This window comes from Micromesistius poutassou (genome assembly GCF_964030765.1).
Source record: "Micromesistius poutassou genome assembly, chromosome: 18".
NCBI lineage: Eukaryota > Metazoa > Chordata > Actinopteri > Gadiformes > Gadidae > Micromesistius > Micromesistius poutassou.
This window is the reverse complement of record NC_140288.1, coordinates 14,189,554-14,212,231: the sequence shown is the minus strand read 5'-3', so window position 1 is coordinate 14,212,231 and position 22,678 is coordinate 14,189,554. Positions and strand designations below refer to the sequence as shown.

The 22,678-nt window shown below is 45.4% G+C and overlaps 2 protein-coding genes and 1 pseudogene across 3 annotated transcripts; all 3 read right to left on the bottom strand.

The window, feature by feature from the left end:
• Window positions 1-1,551: 1,551 nt before the first annotated feature.
• Window positions 1,552-3,925, bottom strand: LOC311363200 (transcriptional regulator protein Pur-beta pseudogene; annotated as a pseudogene). The gene has a single exon. The product of its transcript is annotated as a transcriptional regulator protein Pur-beta pseudogene (transcript).
• A 1,221-nt stretch (window positions 3,926-5,146) lies between these two features.
• On the bottom strand, window positions 5,147-8,007 carry ved (ventrally expressed dharma/bozozok antagonist; the record flags this gene model as incomplete). Its single annotated transcript, XM_084483336.1, has 4 exons — window positions 5,147-5,165; window positions 6,702-6,916; window positions 7,182-7,465; window positions 7,707-8,007. 4 exons carry the CDS (start codon window positions 8,005-8,007, stop codon window positions 5,147-5,149), a joined length of 819 nt encoding a protein of 272 aa, XP_084339462.1.
• Window positions 8,008-14,352: 6,345 nt separating this feature from the next.
• On the bottom strand, window positions 14,353-22,566 carry polm (polymerase (DNA directed), mu). The gene is given in 14 exon segments (XM_084483162.1): window positions 14,353-14,622; window positions 14,871-14,954; window positions 15,078-15,227; window positions 15,810-15,965; window positions 16,238-16,340; window positions 17,557-17,689; window positions 17,816-17,936; window positions 18,170-18,241; window positions 19,738-19,893; window positions 19,895-19,909; window positions 20,895-20,993; window positions 21,718-21,895; window positions 22,027-22,306; window positions 22,414-22,566. Coding segments are annotated over 13 exon segments (1,545 nt in total). The 5' UTR covers window positions 22,218-22,306; window positions 22,414-22,566; the 3' UTR covers window positions 14,353-14,535.
• Between the last annotated feature and the right edge of the window lie 112 nt (window positions 22,567-22,678).

Here is a 22,678-nt window from a genome sequence, read left to right as displayed (position 1 = left end):
TCTCATGTACAATACTCTCCAATGTATTACTCGCAATACTCTCAAATACAATACTATCTACTGTATTGCACACAATAGTCTGAGATGCAATACTCTTAATACAATAGTGTATTAAACATAATGCTCACATACAATACTCTCCACTGTACTTACACAATACTCTCACATACAATACTGTACTTACACACAATACTCAAAATACTATGTGACACAAAGTAGTCTCACTTGCAATACTCTACAACAAAGGCAGGAATTTATGACAAACATTAGTCTTGTAGTCTAGTAGCAGGCCTAGTGATCCGGATCAGGGCATTAGGAGAGGAAGTCAAGTGACTGTGAGCCGAGTCATGGCAAATACCAAGTCTGTTCAGCACAATCTCACTGTTGTACTCGTGTGTGTGTGTGTGTGTGTGTGTGTGTGTGTGTGTGTGTGTGTGTGTGTGTGTGTGTGTGTGTGTGTGTGTGTGTGTGTTCGTTCGCTGAAGGCACAACTGTCTCCATCAGGAATGTCAGTCTGACTCGGCCTCCGGCATTAAAATAACCACACACACACACACACACACACACACACACACACACACACACACACACACACACACACACACTCGGCTTCCCTACTACATCCCCCTCCAGAAAGAGAGATTGGGAGAGCCCTTGATCAACCCAGACAACGTGACTTTAGTAGCATAGGTGGTTAGAGATTCAGTTCTTAAATGAATATGGTGTTGCTAAGGCATGGAACTGTGTGTGTGTGCGGGTCCTGTTTTATTCAATAGTGCGGTTTCGTCTTCCTCTCCCCACAAGGTTAACCACGTGCCCCTGGGAAGCAGCTGCCATGACAGCAGGGTGGGTGGGGGGGGGGGGTTCCAAATGTCTTAACACACGTCATTCCTTTCACACACACAAACTAATAACTAATATACAGAGACGCTGCTAAAGGAAGCTTTGACCTGATGTGATCCGTGCAAAGCATCCTTGTCACCGTGTAGTTTGTATCTCGAAATGTCCTTCATCAGCCCCAGAATTAGGACTGGTTGCAGATAGCTCCGGTCCGTAGACTTAAAAGGTCAATTAACCATAGGTGTGAAGTTGATGGGCAATTACAAGCCATTTGAAAATCATTCTCTTTTGACATCCCAAGTGTGTCATAATAAACATTAAATAAAGATCAATATAAACAAGGGCTAGCTTACAAAATGTGTAACTTCCCATCAGTGTATCACTGTTCAACTTTACCTTTACTAATATCAGACAGGTCCTACTGGATTGAGGTAGGCCTACGCTTATCAGCTGTTCAAATCCCAGGAAATCATCTGCCTAGGGTTACATTCCCATTTGGACATTCAATTTTAATTCAAATGTAGTTAGATCCGATGGAAATAGTTGTAAAGTTACAGTAATGTATGTAGGTGATATGTTCCTACATTTTCATTTATGAGAACTTCTGGTTGTCTTTCTAAAGGAGAAAGTTTGGCAAAGACCTACATTTTTTTGTTGTATGTATTAATGCATGTTCGGAAAATGATTTACAAATATCACATCATTATATGCTGCATTTAATTTCATTTTAATCATTCAAGTGTTATATCTTCACTCTAGGGGAAACAAAGGAGATTCTTTTAACAACAAAAAAGGGAACATTCCTGTCCCGTCTTGGTTCTTTTTTACGAAATTAATTTGAAATAAATTTACATTATACATTATGTATTTCAAAATATCTTTTCTGGCTCGTTACATATAGTGTAGCTAGCATTTAGTGTCGTTTATAATCAATATAGTTTGTTTTTTTTTTGAAAAAAAAAACAAAAAAAGCCTAAACAAAAATCATCCATCTTTCTGTCAGCTGCCCGGGGGCCCGAACGGCATCAGTGGTCGTGAGGCTTGCCAGTGTGTCCGGTGCAATGGAGGCGTCGGCTTGGAGTGTCAATGGGGGGGCTGGTGTGGTTCCCTGTCGGTTTGGGTTCATCCCCCTGCAGTTGAAACACTGCGCTGGCGGAGCTTGGAGTCAAACGGACGCCGCTGTTTTTCATGCACGGTTTTGAAAACCCTGCAGTGTCATTAATAAAAAAAAACAGTAGGTCTCTCCTGGTTGTAGTAGTGCTTTGGTGGTATAAAGTCTTGTGCAAGAGAGGATGCCTGGTTTCCCGTTTTTGGTGGGCAGGGCACTGTACCGGGATGGGGTCCTCCCCCACCCACAGTCTAGATCTTTGCAGATTTAGCACAGCGGCCGGTTGTACGTGAACTATGACGTGACTCCTTGCTGCTGGCGCTTCCAACATCCGTTTGTGAATCGGCCAACTTCCATCCGTTGTAATAGTTGTCCAATTTCGACGTTTGCAAAAGTCTGGTTGAGATGGTATCAACCCACACATTAAAAGTTAATGTTTGATTTCTGTTTCAGATAAGCTTGTGTTTTAAAAAGCTAATCCCCCACAGTAACTTTACACAACTTTAGGATTAATCTTCTCAGCCTGATATGAAACAAATCTATATTGCTCTCCATCTATCTATTGCCATGGCAACGCATGGGCAGGAGAATCCCATACGCTCGACTCTGGAGTCCTGGGCTGGAACATGAATACTATGGATGCTGGTTTTCTCTACAGACAGACCACCAGAAAAGTAAATGACAACGGGGTCGATTTAAAACCCTTACTTTAAATATATATAACTATGTTGCAAATATATGTACTTTTTTGTAGGTAGAAAAACCGATTTGCTGGTTTAAGCAGGATATTTTTTCTCATAAAGCATAATCTTTCTTTTTTTTTTTTTTCCCCAGACATAAAGTCGTTATTCACTAAGTACGTGACTTTCACAATAATCCAATCCTGTAGAACTTTACATTAATATTCCCCACAAATGACATTTTTTTTTTAGTAGGCTATCTCAGCTCGAATCGTCATGCACCTAAACCGTCATTGCGGAATTCTGCAGTACACTCTTCTGTAGACGAGTTGGACGATCAGCTGTCTCTCACATCACTCAGTCGTCATCCACGTCATCCGCCTCGGACTCCTCTCTTCTCTCGTACGTTTTATCGCGATGCCTCTCCTGAATATCTTTCATCTCTTCGGCGTATCTGCTGAAGGCACCGCCGAACTTTCCCCAGGCCTTAAATGGGATGGTAATTGAGTTCCTGTAGCTCGGCTTGACCTCGCTGACTCGAAGGAAAACTCCGTATTTATTGGAACCCACGTCGAAGAAAAACCTCTTATTGTCCACCATGATAGATGTACCTTCGGGGAGGTCGCCGAGGCCACCGGCCGCGGTTCCCCCGGCTAACTCCTCGTCGTCTCCCCCATAGTCGTCTATGAGCTTGGCCAGGGCGTCTCGAAACTCTATTAACCCTTGGGCCGGAAGGGCTATGGTCTGGCCGGATAGCATGCCGCCAACAGGCCCCCCAACTCCAAAGCCAGGTCCACGATTTACGGTCTGCCGGATTCGTAGGAACCTCCCCCGCTGATTCTCCTTCAGGTCGAGGTAGTATTTTCGGTTCTCCCGAACTAGAAACTCGCTCTTCAACGCTCGCCTCGGCCCGCCGTCTTCCCCCACGCTGGACTGGGCGATTTGCTCCGGGCTGCTGGGCCCCAGCTGGGCGTAATGCTCAATGAAATCCCCGAGATAGTCGCGGAACTCCGCTGCGACCGAGAGGGACAGAGTCAGCCGACTTTTGGAGCCGCCTGCCCCCACCTCGGCGATCTTGATGAACCTGCCCTTGTTGTTCTGCTTGACGTCCAGGTAGAAGCGCTTGTTCTGGATGTCCAGACGCTTGGAGGCCAACTCCTGGGTCTCCTGGTCCCGCTGGAAGTGTTGGAACCCGCTTCCACCGCCTCCCCCTCCGCTGCTACCACCGCGTTCGCTCCCACTGTCACAATCCGCCATCTTCAGCACCACCATTCAGTATCTGCTTTTTTTTGCTGGCGCTCACTGTACGCTCTTTCCCATCAGTTAGCGGCCCTCTCATTGGCCCTCGGTTGGCCAACCCAACACAGTACATGCAGAATCGGCTCAGCCATTGGTCAATGGTTGTTGCCAATCACACCCACTCACAGTCTGTCTCATTGACCATTGGCGTAGCTCGAGCTTCCGGTTATATCGTCACACAACTTTTATTTTTTTTCTCTGTAACTAATGTACTTGTTATGATATTTATGAGTCATTAAAACATTTTTAGAATAACATTGTAGCATACAGTATCCCCGTTGTTATTGCCATGATTGTATCAGAGGAGCTAGATAACTGAAACAATATAACGTAAAAGGTTCATTAGCAAATTATTATCGATCGTCTTGATCTAACACACACACACACACACACACACATATATACATGTATATATATATATATATATATATATATATATATATATATATATATATATATATATATATATATACGCATACCCAAACGCATACATTTCTCTACTTGTTTATTACTCTAAAGTGCCCCCATGATGACCCACATGCATTTTGATGTGATACAATCAAGACCAATAACAACGTGACCACATTCTCTATATAAGCCTGTGCAGTCTATGAAGGTTTTAGGGGTACATCACTACACAGGCAAACAGTTCTAAAAGCACATGGTGGGAGTGAAATCAAACAGCTGTTAAGGTGATGACCACCCTAAAAGATGTAGGCACAGACAGCAATCTGAATGATAACATCTACATTACTAACATATTCACCCGTGCACACACCAGTTAGACTGGTATGAATTGGTTGTGCAATGTTCATTGCCAATACCTTTATATATTGATTATGTATGGTCTTAATAAACGAGTAAACACCCCTTATTGGCTGCATGATGATGCAACCTAAGCCTCGTTAGTTAGTTATCTAACACTTTAAAGTTATTGGTTAATTCAGTTTCACTTTAACATAATATGACTATCATGTCTCAATCATTTTGTTGTTAAATATTAATATTTTTACATTACTCAGAAGATCATATTACTTTGCTCATACAATGTATATCTATGGTATATGCATTTCGTTATGCATTCATAATTCAGATTTGGTAATTTAGGGCTTCTTGAATTGCAGCTCATGGTGACATTAGTGTGGGCTTTCAGTTGGTTAAATTTCACCTTGAAAATGTTGTATTGCAATACTCATTATGTCCAGACAGTGGCGCTGCTTCACTGGCGCTGCTCCAACCTACAGCGTCACGCGACTCGTTAGAAAGTGAGTGTGTCATTGCTTTTTTTTTTTGTCCAACCGCTATTGCATTACCTCATCTCTTACTACTACATTTATTTGTTGGGCTTAGATTTATTTTGAATGCACAAGGAAGAAAGGGTAAAACCTCATTTCGGTAAGCGTTCATTAGTTGTATTGTTGTAGAATAATATATGGCATTCAATTGATTAATTATAGACCTTCAACTTGTCTACACGGCGATCTTATATTTTAGAGCTTGCCAGTGTACCCGCTTAGTTCCTCATCGTTATTGCCTGAACCTAATCTAAATCTAATCGAAAGGGTAATTGATCGGGAAAGGAAAAAAACTATTCAGGTTTGATTACCACTGCAAACAAGCTTGGGCCGACTGCACTTTATTAAAGCGTAGTATTAGTGTATTAGTGTATTAGTATTAGTGCGTAGAATTTGGTGGCAATTTGCGGAACGGACTTTGCACAAATGGATTATATTTTGAATTTTGATTAGTGTATAATCCCATGAACCGTACTAGGAACAAACGGCCGAAGAGAGGACCTTTTTTAAAATTAATTAATTAATTTGAACAATCATAATCTCTGATCTACTTGTAAGCTTTGACCTAAAGTTTTAGAAACGAAATACATTTCGTTTACTTGTAAGCTTTGACCTATAGTTTTAGAGACTAAGTAAATACAATTTATGATTATATCAAGGAACGGCATAAATTGCTCTTTGAATCTGTCGACGATAACATTATTTTGGAATACCTACTGGAACCTACTGGCCAGTAGAGGCCACCGTAGCTCTTTCCGAGGCGGATGGGTATTTAGTTTGTAGCAATCTACAGTCTCACCGCTAGATGCCACTAAAATCCCAACCTCTTTAAGTCAAAACTGTGAGTAGTAGAATTAATCATGTTATTTAAAGAAAGATTTAATTTTATTATCTGCTCATATTGGAAATATGTATCTGAGAGGCACGTAGGACAAAGGAAACTATTGTTTTTACAAACATAACTCTTAGATTCTTTTATTGCAATTTCACATTTCAAAACATACAATGACAAAGTAAAGATAAACACAACCAATTTACAATTTCATCCTTAAATACAACAAAAATAGAAAAAACATACAACTTAAGAAAAAACATGAAACAATACAATATTGCACGATACCCAAACAACATATAAAAGGTCCAGTTATAACTTTTATAAAATCTCTACAATACATTCCATTATAACACAGTGGAGCGACGAGATTCAACCGATGAAACTGCTTCATTCAGCTGACCCGGTAAAGCTACTGCACCCTCCCCCACTCCTCCACACAGCACAGTTAATAATGCTGCGTGGGGTACGGCCCCGGGTACCCTGCCATCAGATGCCCGGGCGCCGCGGTGGGCAGCACCATCCCCGCGGGAAGGGCAGGGTACTGGTGGTGGAAGAAGCCGGAGTCCCTGCTGGGCAGGCCTGTGGTGGTGGCGGCGGCGGCGGCGGCGGCGGAGGAGGAGGAGGAGGGGGGGGGGTGGCCGTACGGGTGGAGGTGGCGCTGCAGGGCGACGGAGGAGGACTGGACCTCCTGCAGCGGCGGAGAGGCGGTGAACCGGGGGTAGGGCGCGGGCCGGTACCCGGGGAGGTCGGGGTAGTGCAGGAACTGGGAGGCCACGGCGTGCGCCTGGCAGGCGTGAGCCAGGGCGTCCTGCACGGTCCGCTTCAGCTTCATGCGCCGGTTCTGGAACCAGTTCCGGATCTGGTCAGGAGGAAGAAGAGGTTCGGTTTAACAACGTGAAGCTCCAATGATAACAGATAGCTTTGTCCTCGTCTCTGGTGATTCGCCCATCCAACATCTTCACGCCTTGTACATTACAATTTTTATGGGGGCAGTATTGACTAACACTACTTATAGATACCCATGAACGAGAGTCTTACTAAATGCTGATCGTGTATGATTCAACCTCTGAGGCTGAATAAGCGGGTCCTGTATGAGTGGGCTGATCGAGTGCCGGGCGGCTTACCTGTTTGTCGGAGAGGTTGAGTTTCCGACAGAGCTCGGACTTGTCCTGGGTGCCCAGGTAGGCGTTCTTCTTGAAGGCCCGCTCCAGGCTGTTGACCTGCTCGGCCGTGAAGGCCGTGCGGGGCCTCCTGGACTGAGGGGAGGCAGGAGGCTGGAGGCCCCGGCTGTGGGGGAGAGCCACCGGGGAGGAGGAGGTGGAGGAGGAGAGGGAGCGACCCCCTTCGCTCTCGTAGCCGGAGGTCTCCTCCTCTGTGCCGCTGCTGAAACCTGTCTCTGTTTCCGCCACTGGAAGAAGGAGAGAAAGGAGTTATTATACACTGTGATCTGTACAACTCCGTCTTTAATCAACTTTAGCTTTAGATTTTCATCATTTTAATCCTTTAATTCACTCATTCATCTGTGATCTGCCATCCGCAGGAAGAGAGTTCAACTTTGACTTTCATAATGTAAAAAATCTTTTTGCAGCAATTCGGTCATTCATCCGTTTAACGTGATCTTAGTGAAGTGGTTCACATTTGAAACGTACCTTGTTGGTTGTTGCTCTTGCGGGGGATTTCCAGATTGAAAATACCAGCCTCTTTGGTGGGGAAGGAAGGGTTGGAGGAGACGTCGAGGGTCACCGCAGGGCTGCCGCTGGCCTCTGGGCCAGCCCGAGTCATCTGGGGCCTGGCTCTGCAGTAGAAGCCTGGCAGGGTCTCAGAGTGCGTTCCTGAGGTGCTGAATCCTGGGGTGGTGGTGGTGGTGGTGGTGGTGGAGACGGACGGGCTCCCTGGTTCTGCAGAAAGGCTGCTCTTGGCCATCCACTCGATAGAGAAGTGTCCCCTCATTGTCTCAAAGCGGTGCTTCTCGTAGACAGAGTGCAACTCTAGATGTCACTCCAAAACACTGTTTCAGATGAGAATCACAAAAGAATTAGAATCGCTTGGGTTTTCTCTGGGTGAATTCAAACGAATGAAAAGCTGGATCCAAAAAAAGGGGCAGGTAAATCCTCAGTGTGTGCTGTCCAGTGTCCACAGAGAGAGAGAGAGTAGCTGGAAGTGGCCTGCTGCTCAGCGGCTTGGCCTCTTTATTCCCAGGGAAACCCCTTCCCCTTTTCTCTCCCTTTTTTTTTTTTTTAAAGACATCCTCCGTCAAGGATCAAAGCCTCCTGTCCTCCCCTCCCTCCCCCTCCCCTCCTTTAGTTTTCACAACTAGAGTAATTAAGATGTTACAATCACCCTCAATGAGGCTGTTACCTACGGCTCCAGCAAGTCTACCAGCCCACCCCCCACCCCCCCACCCCACCCCCCCCCACCATCCTTTTAAAAGAGACAAGACACTAGACACAGCCCCTCATCTGATGCCACTATCTCTTCTGTTGTAAATACTGTACTGTAGTCTGCGTCTGTGTGTCTGTGTGTGTTTCTGTGTGTGTGTGTGTGTGTGTGTGTGTGTGTGTGTGTGTGTGTGTGTTGTGTATTTGTGTATTGGTCTAAAACATCCAGTCAATGTCTGTCCACAAGTTTATATGTTTTATTTGATCTTTATTTTGTATGGTTTGATGTCATAAATGTAGACATATTTTTTGTGTGAGTGTCTTTTTCTACTGTAAAAAAAATAATTTGATGATCCATCTAGCCAGGGTCATTAAAGTCAGAGCGCTCAACTTGCCATTTGATTTTATTATAGAATCCTGCCACATATGAAATGGCTTATATGGCTTTAATTTATTACAAATCCCTCATTTGAAACTGACTTTAATGTGCTGCTTATTTGTGGGAGGGAATTAGTGATCGCTCCCTGAAATATGATCCATAAAGCGTAAAAGGTGAGAATTGATGTGTTTGCAATAATATTTAAACTTTGAGTTTCCTTATCTTATGTAGCATATATATATATATGCCTATAAAACCGGCTGTAATAAACCAACTTTTTCTTAGTACTAAAAAATCAGCAAAGCACATTGATTCAGTAACTCATTTGTGGGAAAATATAAAACGACACATTCCGCGCGTTGCGCCTGTTTTTCTGCGTCTCGGGCGTCACTTGGGCGTTGTAGGTATCAAAGCCTCCGCGTGCCTTTGAAGTGGCCGGTATTCTTAATGAGCTATTAGCACCGGCCGTCACTGGTTCCCCGGAGACAGCCGTCTGGGAGCGGGGCAGATAGCATAGCAGAGCACAGTGCCCCCGGATCTATTCAGGCGCTGCGAGCACTCCAATTATCTTATCAATGAGGACCGTTTTGAGACTGAGCGGATTAATCCCTAAACGCACAATGTATTGCTAGCACCGCACCGCCCGCCCCCTTTACACGATTTGCACACAAAATACATGTCCTTAGTCTTCCGAATGGTTGTCGTGATAGTAGTCTAAAAGCGAAGTCTATGGGTCTTTTCACAGGGTGGGATCACACAGCCACTTATTACGCGTTATCACCTCAATGGCAGACCAATTGACTTGATCCCATGATCCCCTCTCAGAGCTATGATAGAGGGACAATAGTTGAGATGACCTCAACTGAAAGCTGATTCCATTTTAGGAATGGTGGCGCCAGAAACGAGCCCTGTTTATATAATTTCACAATTTATATAATTTATTTTTAAAGGACTAAAAAAAAGTTTTCAATTGAATGTACGGTTATGTTGGCTGTTCAAACACCATACTTTGAGGGAATGAGGTGTGTGTGTGTGTGTGTGTGTATCTGTGTGTGTGTGTGTGTGTGTGTGTGTGTATCTGTGTGTGTGTGTGTGTGTGTGTCTCACATTTTTGAGAGGAATTAAAATTCATAAACCTTTTTCCTATAAAGTGATGGACACAAATCTAGGTTTTTGTATAGGGTCTGTGGGCTCAGTTTGTCGGTAGGCCCTCACAGATGTTGTCCCTTTCTGCAGTCATTGCCGGTTCCCGTTCAGTCTTTGCCTGTCCGCATCTTGTTCACTCACCAGACGTCACATCAAAGACTCCCAGCCCAGCCCTATCAGGAACAATACTGATACCTATCAGCTACGTTACACAGCATAGTCTTCTGGGCCTATAGCGGGGCAGCGACAGAGAGCGGGAGAGAGAGTTTTAGGGAGAGGGATTGAGGGAATGAAAGTAAAAAAAGACATCTTTAACGTCGAACAGTAATCACTCAAGTTTTACAACACATTCCTGTGTGTGTGTGTGTTTGTCCATGTGTGTATGTGTGTGTCTGTGTGTGCACGTATGTGTCTAAGAAGGGGTCAGCGCAGGTCAGCTCCTGAGTGACATCACGAAAGCAACCAAAAATAAAAAGTAAGCCCCCCCCAAATTCTTTATAACAAATACTTACAAACAGATACAAACAAATGGTCAAACAGACAAACATACTCTGATCTCAGGTTATGCCGTCGATGCCCGCAGACTCCCAGACTGATCTGTCTGTGTCTATGGCAGTGGGGTGGGGGGGGGGGGGGGCGGGGGTCCAACCCCCGAGAAGACGTGCTACTCACTGCCCCCCCACCCAGTCTCCGAGTGGCTGTCTGTGGGGTAACAGACTCCCTGCAGAGCTCCCCTTTGATTGGCTCAATTCGAAGCCTTTCATCTCTAATGGGCCTGTTTGCCAGCCTGTTAAGGACACAAACACAGCCCCCGGCCCCCAGGCTCAGACACACGGCCGGCCCTAAAACCCACCACAACGATAACAACAACGACGACAACAAGGAGAAGATGGAGATGGAGCACTTTGACAGACAGCCACGTTCCTACCAGACCATCCCATGTGTTGAATGGCTTGGACAGATTGGCAGTATATATCGTACAGAGTGGAAATAGATCAAGCGCACACGCGCACACGCACACACACACACACACACACACTTCACACAAACTCCTTTCCATGCTTCATTTGAGCAGGACTGCGTGCCAAAACACAAAAAAACAGACTTCAACACATCTTCAGAAAATAGATGAAACCCACTTCGACTGATCTGTGTGTGTGGCCTTGTGTGTGTGTGTGTGTGTGTGTGTGTGTGTGTGTGCTCGTGCGTGCGTGCATGCATGGTTTTGTGAAGCATTAACCAAAAGTATTGACCGAATTTCAAGCAAGTAAACGCACTCTTCCACTGATTGGAGTGTGTGTGAAGAGAGAGAGAGGGAGAGAGACAGACAGACAGACACAGAGAGAGAGCGAGAGAGGGGGAGAGAGACAGACAGACACAGACAGAGAGAGAGAGGGAGAGAGACAGACAGACAGACAGAGAGGGAGAGAGACAGACAGACAGACACAGACAGAGAGAGAGAGGGAGACAGACAGACAGACAGACACAGACAGAGAGAGAGAGAGGGAGACAGACAGACACAGACAGAGAGAGAGAGGGAGAGAGACAGACAGACAGACACAGACAGAGAGAGAGAGGGAGAGAGACAGACAGACAGACACAGACAGAGAGAGAGGGAGAGAGACAGACAGACAGACACAGACAGAGAGAGAGAGGGAGAGAGACAGACAGACAGACACAGACAGAGAGAGAGAGGGAGAGAGACAGACAGACAGACACAAACAGAGAGAGAGAGAGGGAGACAGACAGACAGACAGACAGACAGACACAGACAGAGAGAGAGAGGGGATGTTAAGACGGCGGCGGGGGGGGGGGGGGTCTAGGGGGGCTGGCAGTGTGTGTAACACCTAAATAATCATTGATCTGCGTTGCCTGTATGGTCTCCAGCACTGGCCCGCCTTGTCTGCAGCACTCTGTCAGGTTCCCTTCCCCAGCTCTATTGATGCCTATCAAGCCCTTCAAAGGAAGGCCCTGGGGGCTTTGATGGGTCGTAGCGGGGGGGCGAGCAGGGGGGGCGTAGTGTGTCGATCTGGACTAGCAGGGGCAGCGACTCCCATGGTCAGATGGACAAAAGGAGAGCACAGAGGGGCATATAAAACACAAACACACACACATTCGAACACACACACACGTTTACACGCACGTGCACGCACACACGCGTTCAAACACACACACACACACACACACATTCAAACACACACACGCACACACACATTCAAACACACACACACACACACACACATTCAAACACACACACACACACATTCAAACACACACACACACACATTCAAACACACACACACACACACATTCAAACACACACATATTGAAACACACATCAACACGCGCACACACACACACACACCGTACTGCCTGGGATAATTTAAATGAACCCTGGGTCGCTTAAGAGGGGCTTGAAGTGTGCAGAGAGGGCAGCTCATAATGTTCTGCATGCTAAACGGTTTCCCCGGGCTGGGAGACAGACATGGAGATACGAGAGAGACGCTTTGGTTTCTGTGAAAGTCAACTTGCCGTGGTACTTGGGGATGCGTGGGGAATGTTATGTATTCGAAGGACGGGCGTTCCTCCTCTAAAAACAGGTCTCACTGCAACTTTTTCCCGTGCTGCTTTTGGTTTGATGAATGTGAGGTCACCAGTTGTAATGTTGTTTAGAAATCTGACATTTGAATGTTGAAATGTTAACACAAAAAGTAGAGAACATATAGAACTTGATTGACACCATGCTCACATAAATCCCACTGCGGTCTCTGGTCCCCAACCTAATATAATATTATAATAATATTATATATTATATATTCATCCCTTTTTCCCCCCCAATTAACGTTATTCTCAAAGTAATCTATATCTATCTGTAAATATATCTATACATTTAGATATATATATAAGAAGAAAAAGATAAACCTGTAATAGTGTCAGTGGGACCTCCACTGACTCATCCCACTACGTAGTGTATCTGTATCACAGTAGTGCACCGCGTCTCGGCCCCCAGACGTCTCCCCGCCCAGGGAGCGCTATTGTCTCCATCCAGCGGGTCACACATCAGGCGTCAAAAGCACAACACCGTGTGAATGAGGGATTTGGCATGACAATAAAAATGGACCGTAAAGGCATGTTGTCCACCATAATAACTCCATAACACTGGTAATATACTGTCTTGTATGAGGAGGGATGTCGTGGGGGGATCCATGGATCATGTCCTGTGATGAATACACGTGTGTGTGTGTGTGTGTGTGTGTGTGTGTGTGTGTGTGCGTGCGTGCCGTGATCCGAGTGATCCGTGCCGCGGAGGTGTGAGAGGCAACGGCGGCTCTTTGAAGTGAAGACACTATTTAGAGGTTAATGAGGCTGTTAAAAATTTGAGGAAACACCTACAGCCACACACACAAGCAGGCACGCACGCACACACACAGGCATGCACGCACACACACAAGCAGGCATGCACACACACACACACAAGCATGCACACACACACACACAAGCAGGCATGCACACACACACACACACACACACAAGCATGCACACACACACACACACACGTAGGCAATAGGCATGCACACACACACAAACACGTGTACAGTTACATACCCACACATCCACGTGCACACATAGGCACACACAACCACATGCATGTACATGCACACAATCATGTATGCTCACACAGCACGCAAAGTATTTAGTTTGCTTTGCAGATATATAGGTATAATATATATATATATCAGATATACTGATATATATATATATATACTTTTCAACAATGCATGCAAATGAGGAGTAGATACGTTTGAATTCAGGTCAACAGGTGTGTGTGTGTGTGTGTGTGTGCCGGTGTGCGTCTGCATGTGTGTGTGTGTGTGTTCAAGCAACTGTCGTACGTAAACCTGGGATACGTCGCACGGCTGTGGTCCTTATTTCGCTTCTCTCCAATTCTTTCCCTACTCTTCTCAACCCCAGCACGATAACTAATCACACTTACTGCATTCTACCTCAAAAGTCCTGAAATTGCAATTCATAATTAAATCGAGAGGTTGGCATTTCCCGGCATGATTTCCTTCAGTATTCTGTGTCAGATAGTCAGTAGTGTTAATGCCTAGATCACACAAAGGAAACCAACCTGGTCGCTATGGTTATTCTGTTGCTATGGTAATTTTCTAGGTTTCCTGTTATGTGGGGTGGACCACCAGCCCTGCTACTGAAATGTCATAAATATTCATGCATCTAAACCCTGTTTACTGAAAATGATCATAAGCTTTATAGGGTTCAGATTTATTCAAAACGGCATAGTAAATTATGCAGTTTCAAAACCGTAAACAGTTTTTTTTAAGAGCGAATTGCGGTCAAAATAAAAAAAAAGATAGATAATGTATCCTTTAATGCGTTTCATTTCAGCATTTTATTATCCAGAAACAAACAGGCACTGGCATATTACCATCAACGTGGGCATAAAAAATATAATCAATCAATATTTAACCATATTAAAATCCATTAGGTCATCGCCACAGTGTTGTTGTGTACTGCAGAAGGGAAGCTTGCTTAATGGATGGAGAGGACAGTGGGTCAGGCATTTCTCCCGGTGGGGGAGATGTACTCCAGACCGAGATGAGCAAAGATCTCCTCTTCAGAGCTCGCTCTTAAATACCTCTCCTGGAGAAAAACAAAGGGAAGCGGATGATGGACTTTCACATTCAGTTACTTAGTCATCCGACAGTTGCTTTTATCCAAATCCACTTACAAGTCCGGCTGAGTACAATTAAAGAACACGATCGATACCGGCGCAGCTGCATGACCAAGTTTCTGAAAAGCTACAGGACCAGAGTGCAGAGGAGCTGCCCCTACCTACGTGTCTCTCTCTCTCTCTCTCTCTGTGATGAAGTCATAGTATGTCTCTCTACCTGGTTTCTGTCGTACAGTGCATGGCTGCTTAAGGACATGGACTTCTCGTGAACCGCCCAGCGCCGCATCTCCCTCTCGAACAACTGCAACACAACATCGGCTCTCTTTGACCTCGACGTACGAGACATCTCGTAGAAACAAAAAAAAAAAGAAACGCAAGAGAATTTAACTCCCACTAAAATTGCTAGGAAGCCATTAGCTCCTACCTTGGACCCAGTCCAGCCCAGCAGAGCAAACGCAAACTGGCTTATGGGGGAGACCACCAGGTCCACTCTCACCGCTCTCCAGGGTCTGCCACCAGAGCCCGGCTCCACTTCCACTGGAGCCCGGGCCGGATCCTGCTGCTTAGGCTGCTCCTGCAGGCCCAGGATTAACCAGGATGTGAATTATTTAATGGCATAATGTAAAGTGGTATAATGCATGCCGTTCTGCGGACGCATTTACAACCCGTTACCCATGTAATGGCAACACAACGTAATTACGCATACATTCCAGGGCGTGGGTGCAGACCCAATTTCCTCAAACAAGAAAAGGCTGTATTAGAGAAGGACCGAGGTGACATACCTGCCTCTGTGAATCCACACATTTCAGAGAAAAACAGGATATGAGGGCGGCGACTAAATCTATACAGGGGAGGAATGTGTATTGATCCTCCAGAATTTTTATGGTTTAAATGACGCCCCCTCAACTCGCTTACCAATATGATTTGATATCTTAAGATTAACTGGTATGGTGTCTTTAATACCTGTTTCTGAAGGAGGGGGTGTTAGTCTGTTAGTGGGGGGTCTGTGGGTAGGATAGTTTAGTGGCCAGGGGGCTTCTGGGTACTGGGTTAGTACCCCATTGTCCGCAGTCTGACCTGCAGTCACCCTGTGGCAAGCTGCCCTCACTCCTCCTACATTTATACTCCTACCTGCTCCTTGACAGCATGACGGTACCTGAGCACGCCTTGTGTCCTCAGGATTGCTGTCATTGGTCAGTTTGAAGATGGAGAAGCATCTCTCAAAGCGGTCCATGCTGGAGCTTGGTCGGCCAGCACCCTGAGCTGACTCCTGGTAGGTGTTCCTGTTGGTCTGGTGGTACAGCAGTATCCCCTGGAGAACGATAAGGGAACGTCAGAGTTCAATTCACTGTTGTATGAAACCCTCGGTTTTTGAAATGACGTGTACGTATGAACTGTGTGACATGAAGGTAATCAAAGGTCCCATCCAACTCTAACAAATGCATTTAAAAGGTATTACAGTAGTGGCGTAACATTTTAAATATTTGTGAAAAACATAGACAGAAGCCTAATTACAAACTACAAGTATGAGTAAGTGGAGAACAAATTTGTCAGGATTCATCAGAAATTCGGGAACATGTTTACCCGAGACTCCAAACAGGCGATGACTTTATGAATGAGTCCCTCCTCTTTCCCTTCGTCAGGGTGCGTGATCAGAAAATCAACATCATGGCCACTCATCTTCCCTCTGAAATCAGTCACAGGCATTTTGTTACCATAAGATGGACAGATGAATAGATATATTGAGATTGGTAGGTAGGTAGATAGACAGGTAGGCCATCCAATCATTTTCTTTGGATTGGACCTCATTTCCAAGTGAGCCAGTGTGTTATTAATCATTGGAGACCGTTTTCAACACGTTTCATTCAGTCCTTCTAGTTGCAGAAATCGCTGGTGCTAGGCTAGCGCAAGTTGAGGGGAACCGCTAGCCTGCCAATAAACAGTAAATAAACAGTTTTACCCACTCCACAGTACACCCGAGGCAAACCAATTAACGCCTGACTATCAATGTAAATGTCTGTGTTGTGTTGATAGAATAATATTAGCAATAAAACTATCCTTGTATCGCAATGATCGCATAAAATTTTGAGGGACTACTTTCTAAGCAGCGGCGGAATTTCACTTTGCTCCGGTGTAGCAACCAATTCACTACAGGAGAACATAAACAGAGAAGCACACTCCAGGTAATATCAGTCCACCGCTGCCGTAGCTTGCTTCCAACTCCAGCGATTATAAACTAAATGCAATGCGATGCAAGGGTAGTTTTATTTCTACCATTATTCTACCAACACAGATATTTACATCGATGGTCTGGCGTTATAATTGGTGTGCCTCAGGTGTACTGTGGAGTGGTTAAAACTGATTTTAATGGCAAATGGCAGTTCCCCTCGACAGTTCCCCTCCCGCTAGCCTAGCACCAGCGATTTCTGCGACTAGAAGGACTGAATGAAAAGTGTTGAAAACGGTCTCCAATGATTAATAACACACTGGCTCACTTGGAAATGAGGTCAGATGTCCAAAATTCCGAACTACCCCTTTAATGATTGAACTGGCTTATCACAGGCCTTCGACAGCCAAAGTTAGAGTCTTTGATTTATTTGTTGTGGTCAAAATGTAAGAGCATTAAAAAAAATATTCCAAAAATAAATTCCTCGAATAAATTGCCTCCCATAGCTTTAAGGCTGTGTTGGCTTAATATAAAAACGTGTGGATGGACAGCATTTTCAAAAGCTGTCCATCACACCCTTAAACAGAGAGACTGCCTGACTGCCACCCAGTCGCCACCAGCTAGATTACGCAACAATTATACATCATCATTTTCAGGCTTAAGAGAATGCCTCTTCACGTTAATCCAGCAAAGTGTAGACGCCGCTCAAATTCCGGAACAGGAATATTCCGGATACCTCCTGAATCCTCCGGCCAGGGTGACCTGCGCTCCTGGTAAGACCGAGCGCACCGCGTCCTCCACCATGATGCTGACGGCGTCCGCCTCGTCTCTGCTCACCGATTGGTTTAGGTCAGTGTAGTACTTTAGACCTGAAAAAGACAAAGGATATTAAGATGCTTATATTATGTTATCATGACACACACGTGCGCGCACGCGTGCACACACACACACACACACACGCACACACACGCACACGCACACGCACACACACACACCTGCTTGCTGTGCTGCGTTGAGCGAGTGTCCTGATGTTTCCAGCTGTGCGAGGCTACATATCCCCTCGGTAAACCACCGTTTAGCCGTCTTCACACCCACCCCGAAGATCCCTGTCAGCAACTGAGACCCTTGCTTAATTAGTACACAGTACATGCAAAGTCAACAATAACACAGTGTGATCATTACATTGCATGTTTCATGAGACTAGACGTGGTTTTTAATTTTTTTGTTCACCTTTCCATGGAAAGATTTTTGAGAATAAATATGAGCAACTGTAATTGAGCCTAATGTCCTTCTGACAGGATAATAATAATTCTGAGATTAAAAAAGATATTTCGTTTAGGTGTACAGACCTTCATGGCTTTGTAGCGCGAAGACAACTTGGTTTCTTCGACTTCACTCGACACTCCATTCTCCAAAAGATCCTGTGAGAATCGATACAGATGAGGTCAGAGCCTCCAGCAGACAATGGGGATCGAACCCAGTACCGTTAGGCTGGGGGTCTGACACCATAGCCACCGGTGGCGGTGGGTCAATAGAGGGCGCTAGGGCGCCGCCCCTCCGTGAAATATTCACTCAAATATATCTGCCAACTTTGAATAAACTATTATACATACAGAATAAATCAACAAAAATACATAGCGTTTATCCTCGTTTAATTGTGTGATAGACCGTACTTGCAACTGCCAGCAACCACTGGCTTTTTGGATTGTCTGTGCCGTTAAAGTAGTAAACGATTATAAATGCTATATTAACGGCACCGAAAATCCAAAAAGCCGGTCGAAACTAGATGGAAAAAGTGTGTAGTTCAAAACGTGAAGCAGCTTTTACTTCTTCGCCACCTACAGAGTTTGTTATGTACGATCATTCAAAAACCCCGTGTCATTTCCCATAGACATTTGACCGAGGGAACCGGGAGCCTCAGAGGCGGGACTTATTCTTCTTCGAGGTCTATGGTATGGCTTTTCAGTTTTTTTTAACACCACACGATTGGACAATTCAGCGAATCAATCAAATAGGCTACCTCCCTCAGCAACGCTCGCGCAACACAACTACAGCAGAGAAGAGATGGATCGCTAACTAGCAGAGAGAGTTGTAAAAGCACTTTCCACCCATTGCAGTGGAGGAATTGGACTCCCCAAGCAATGTTATACATAAAAGGAGCAAGTAAGTTACATATTAATTTAGTCTTTCGGCCTGTAGCATATAAACAATACAAAGCAACTGTCCCATATTTCTAACTGCATTTGAAATAGCCACTGAGACACAATAATGGACGCTATAGGACAGTGATCATGATTTGCCTCAATATCATAATAACAACAATGGGTGAGCTTGCCCAGGCCCTGCAAGTCAGGATGTAGGCTATGAATCTGAATGAGCAGTAGGTAATAGGTAATAGGTAGTGGCCATCCCCAAAATGCACCAGAATACAGGAAATCAAATCTACCAAATTCATTTTTTTCTATTACTGCGCCCCACCAACAATTTTGGTGAGTGAGTGAGTGAGTGAGTGAGTGAGTGAGTGAGTGAGTGAGTGAGTGAGTGAGTGAGTGAGTGAGTGAGTGAGTGAGTGAGTGAGTGAGTGAGTGAGTGAGTGAGTGAGTGAGTGAGTGAGTGAGTGAGTGAGTGAGTGAGTGAGTGAGTGAGTGAGTGAGTGAGTGAGTGAGTGAGTGAGTGAGTGAGTGAGTGAGTGAGTGAGTGAGTGAGTGAGTGAGTGAGTGAGTGAGTGAGTGAGTGAGTGAGTGAGTGAGTGAGTGAGTGAGTGAGTGAGTGAGTGAGTGAGTGAGTGAGTGAGTGAGTGAGTGAGTGAGTGAGTGAGTGAGTGAGTGAGTGAGTGAGTGAGTGAGTGAGTGAGTGTGTGTGTGTGTGTGTGTGTGTGTGTGTGTGTGTGTGTGTGTGTGTGTGTGTGTGTGGGGACCTGAATGACCCTCCGTGAGTGGTCCCCGAGGCAGGGTAACCCCCGGAGCTGGGCGGGGCCCCGGACGCGTCTGTCCAGGGAGCGCAGGAGGCCCTCGGACCGCCTGAACGCAAGGCCCCGCCCCTCGTCTGCACTCAGCTCCGCACTCTCAGCCAGGGACGGACAAGGCCGCCTGGTGGAGGGAGAGAGAGAGAGAGAGAGAGAGAGAGAGAGAGAGAGAGAGAGAGAGAGAGAGAGAGAGAGAGACCCCACACACAGAGAGAGAGAGAGAGAGAGAGAGAGAGAGAGAGAGAGAGAGAGACCCCACACACAGAGAGAGAGAGAGAGAGAGAGAGAGAGAGAGAGAGAGAGAGAGAGAGAGAGACCCCACACACAGAGAGGAGAGAGAGAGAGAGAGAGAGAGAGAGAGAGAGAGAGAGAGAGACCCCACACACAGAGAGAGAGAGAGAGAGAGAGAGAGAGAGAGAGAGAGAGAGAGAGAGAGAGAGAGAGAGACACACAGGGAGAGAGAGAGAGAGAGAGAGAGAGAGAGAGAGAGAGAGAGAGACACACAGAGAGAGAGAGAGAGAGAGACCCACACACACAGAAAGAGAGAGAGAGAGAGAGACCCCACACACAGAAAGAGAGAGAGAGAGAGAGAGAGAGAGAGAGAGAGAGAGAGAGAGAGAGAGAGAGAGAGAGAGACCCCACACACACACACACAGAGAGAGAGAGAGAGACCCCACACACAGAGAGAGAGAGAGAGACCCCACACACACACACAGAGAGAGAGAGAGAGAGACCCCACACACACAGAGAGAGAGAGAGAGAGTGAGAGTGAGTATGAGTCATTCTTTAGACCTTTAGACAACATATCTCCTTTAAAGGTGTACACATTTCAGTGACATTGTGTCCTTTAAGAGCAGGTTGGGGTTTAGGGCATCTTGCTCAAGGACGCCTAGAGGTTAGACTGCGGTACTTTAGAGTTTGAACCCACAACCTCCGAGGGCAGGGATTCTAACACTTCAAACTGAAGTGAACCTTCTTCATATTGAAGAAGGTTCAGTCCCCCAATATGTCATACTTCATACATGTCACTAATACCAATACTGTAACGTCTGGCACTAATACACCAGACATGAATTTAGACAGGAGGGGAAACGAAGGTATTGACTGACAGTGAGAAGGGTATTGTGTCCGGGCTGGGGGGTGTTCCTCTGACATGCGTAGCTGGACACTGAGAACACTGGTGCTTCAACAGGGTTTCCCTCCTGCTCCTAAAAAAAACAGAAAAAGGGTTTTTTATTTTCTTTTATTTTTTTACCCCAACAGTTATACCACTCAATTACATCTGGCACAAAACCACAACTAGTGAAAGGCTGTCACATTAATGGTCCCTAACCCTTAGAATACATTGACTGAAGTCCTGAAGTGAAAAATAGAAAGAACTAGCATCACCAGCATATGCATGAGGCAATATAAGTAACCAACCAAGATTAAAAATCGAACCACAATGAGTGTAAAAGTCCAGAATGGTACACAATACAACAACCAGGAACAAATTAGTACTGTAAAACTATAACCCCATAATCCCAGTAAACCAATAAGAACCATGCTCTGGTTAATATCTTAGTACATTTAGGGCATTTAGCGGACGCTTTTATCCAAAGCGACTTACAATAAGTACATTTGTCATAAGAAGTGAAACAATATATTGCTGTCGGTACAGTAAAGACGTTCATAGAACCAAGTGCAAGTACTAACAATCGCCAGGCTGACCCCATTCCCCGTATACAGCAGTGATAGCTAGCTACTGCAGATGCTACACAACTAAGTACATGCTACACAAGATGCATGCTACACAATTAAGTACAATGAATGAATACAACGTGCATTAAGTGCGTTCATTAAGTGCCAGGACGTACAACAGACAAATAAAGGGACTGAATGGCTATGCAGAGTCTAGGTGAACTCTGAACAGGTGAGTTTTGAGTCCTTTACCTGTAACCGGTGTCTGTCCAGTATGGCAACAGGTTGGCCTTCCCGCATGCTCTCAGTGTACCAGCTGATGTCCAGAAGGTGGACCGGTGGTCTGGACTGATGCTGTCCCCTTTCTCCCCACCATGTCCTCACCTCGTCTCCACTGTTGTTTTCCGATATGATGTGTGTCACTGACTCACTGCGCAGTTGAAAATTAAAATTGCTGAAACCATTGTGGCTTACCGTTTTTGCAATGGCATGCCTTATGGTTAGGAAGGAGTTGGGGTAGAATTTAACATTTAAAAAAATAATAAATACAGTACAGCCTACCTGTAGGTGTCCTCTATTCTGAACCCTTTACTTCGCCCCAGTTTTGCAAGGAAGGTTCTCCTACTCGCTCCCATTCTCCTCTCTAATATGAAGATCACTGCTTGTGGAAAACGACTTTCTTTACTGGTGTCAGTGTCACCACTCTGACCACCGTTTGAAGAAGCCACTTTCCTTCGTTTTAAAGGTACCATGGTTGATGATGTGTTCTCATATCTCCAGGCAATTGACAGCCTGAACTCAGCAGGATTGTCCCAGCATCTCTTCACAGTACGTCTGTACACTGTAGGATACCGACGGATCAAAAGTTTGTAAGTGATCGGTTTCATCCATAACTTCAAACTGAACTACTGCATATAGTGTATAATAAGTTCACATAGCGACGCTAACCCTGAAACGTTCATCCCTATGAACGCCGAAGAAAAGTACGACGTCCCCTGGAAACCTTCCTTGAGCATGTGAACCATACATTCATTGGACTCCCCTTGATAAGATGTGGATGATGTGTACACCGATGTCAACACAACCATCAGTAGAACCTGAATTGTTTTTCCGGGTTGGCGGTGACGTAGCAGTGTTGACAGAAAACACGTGTTTGCTGTCCACGCCCCTCAAAGTGAAGCCTTACTTCTACTTTGTAATACATCATATATCT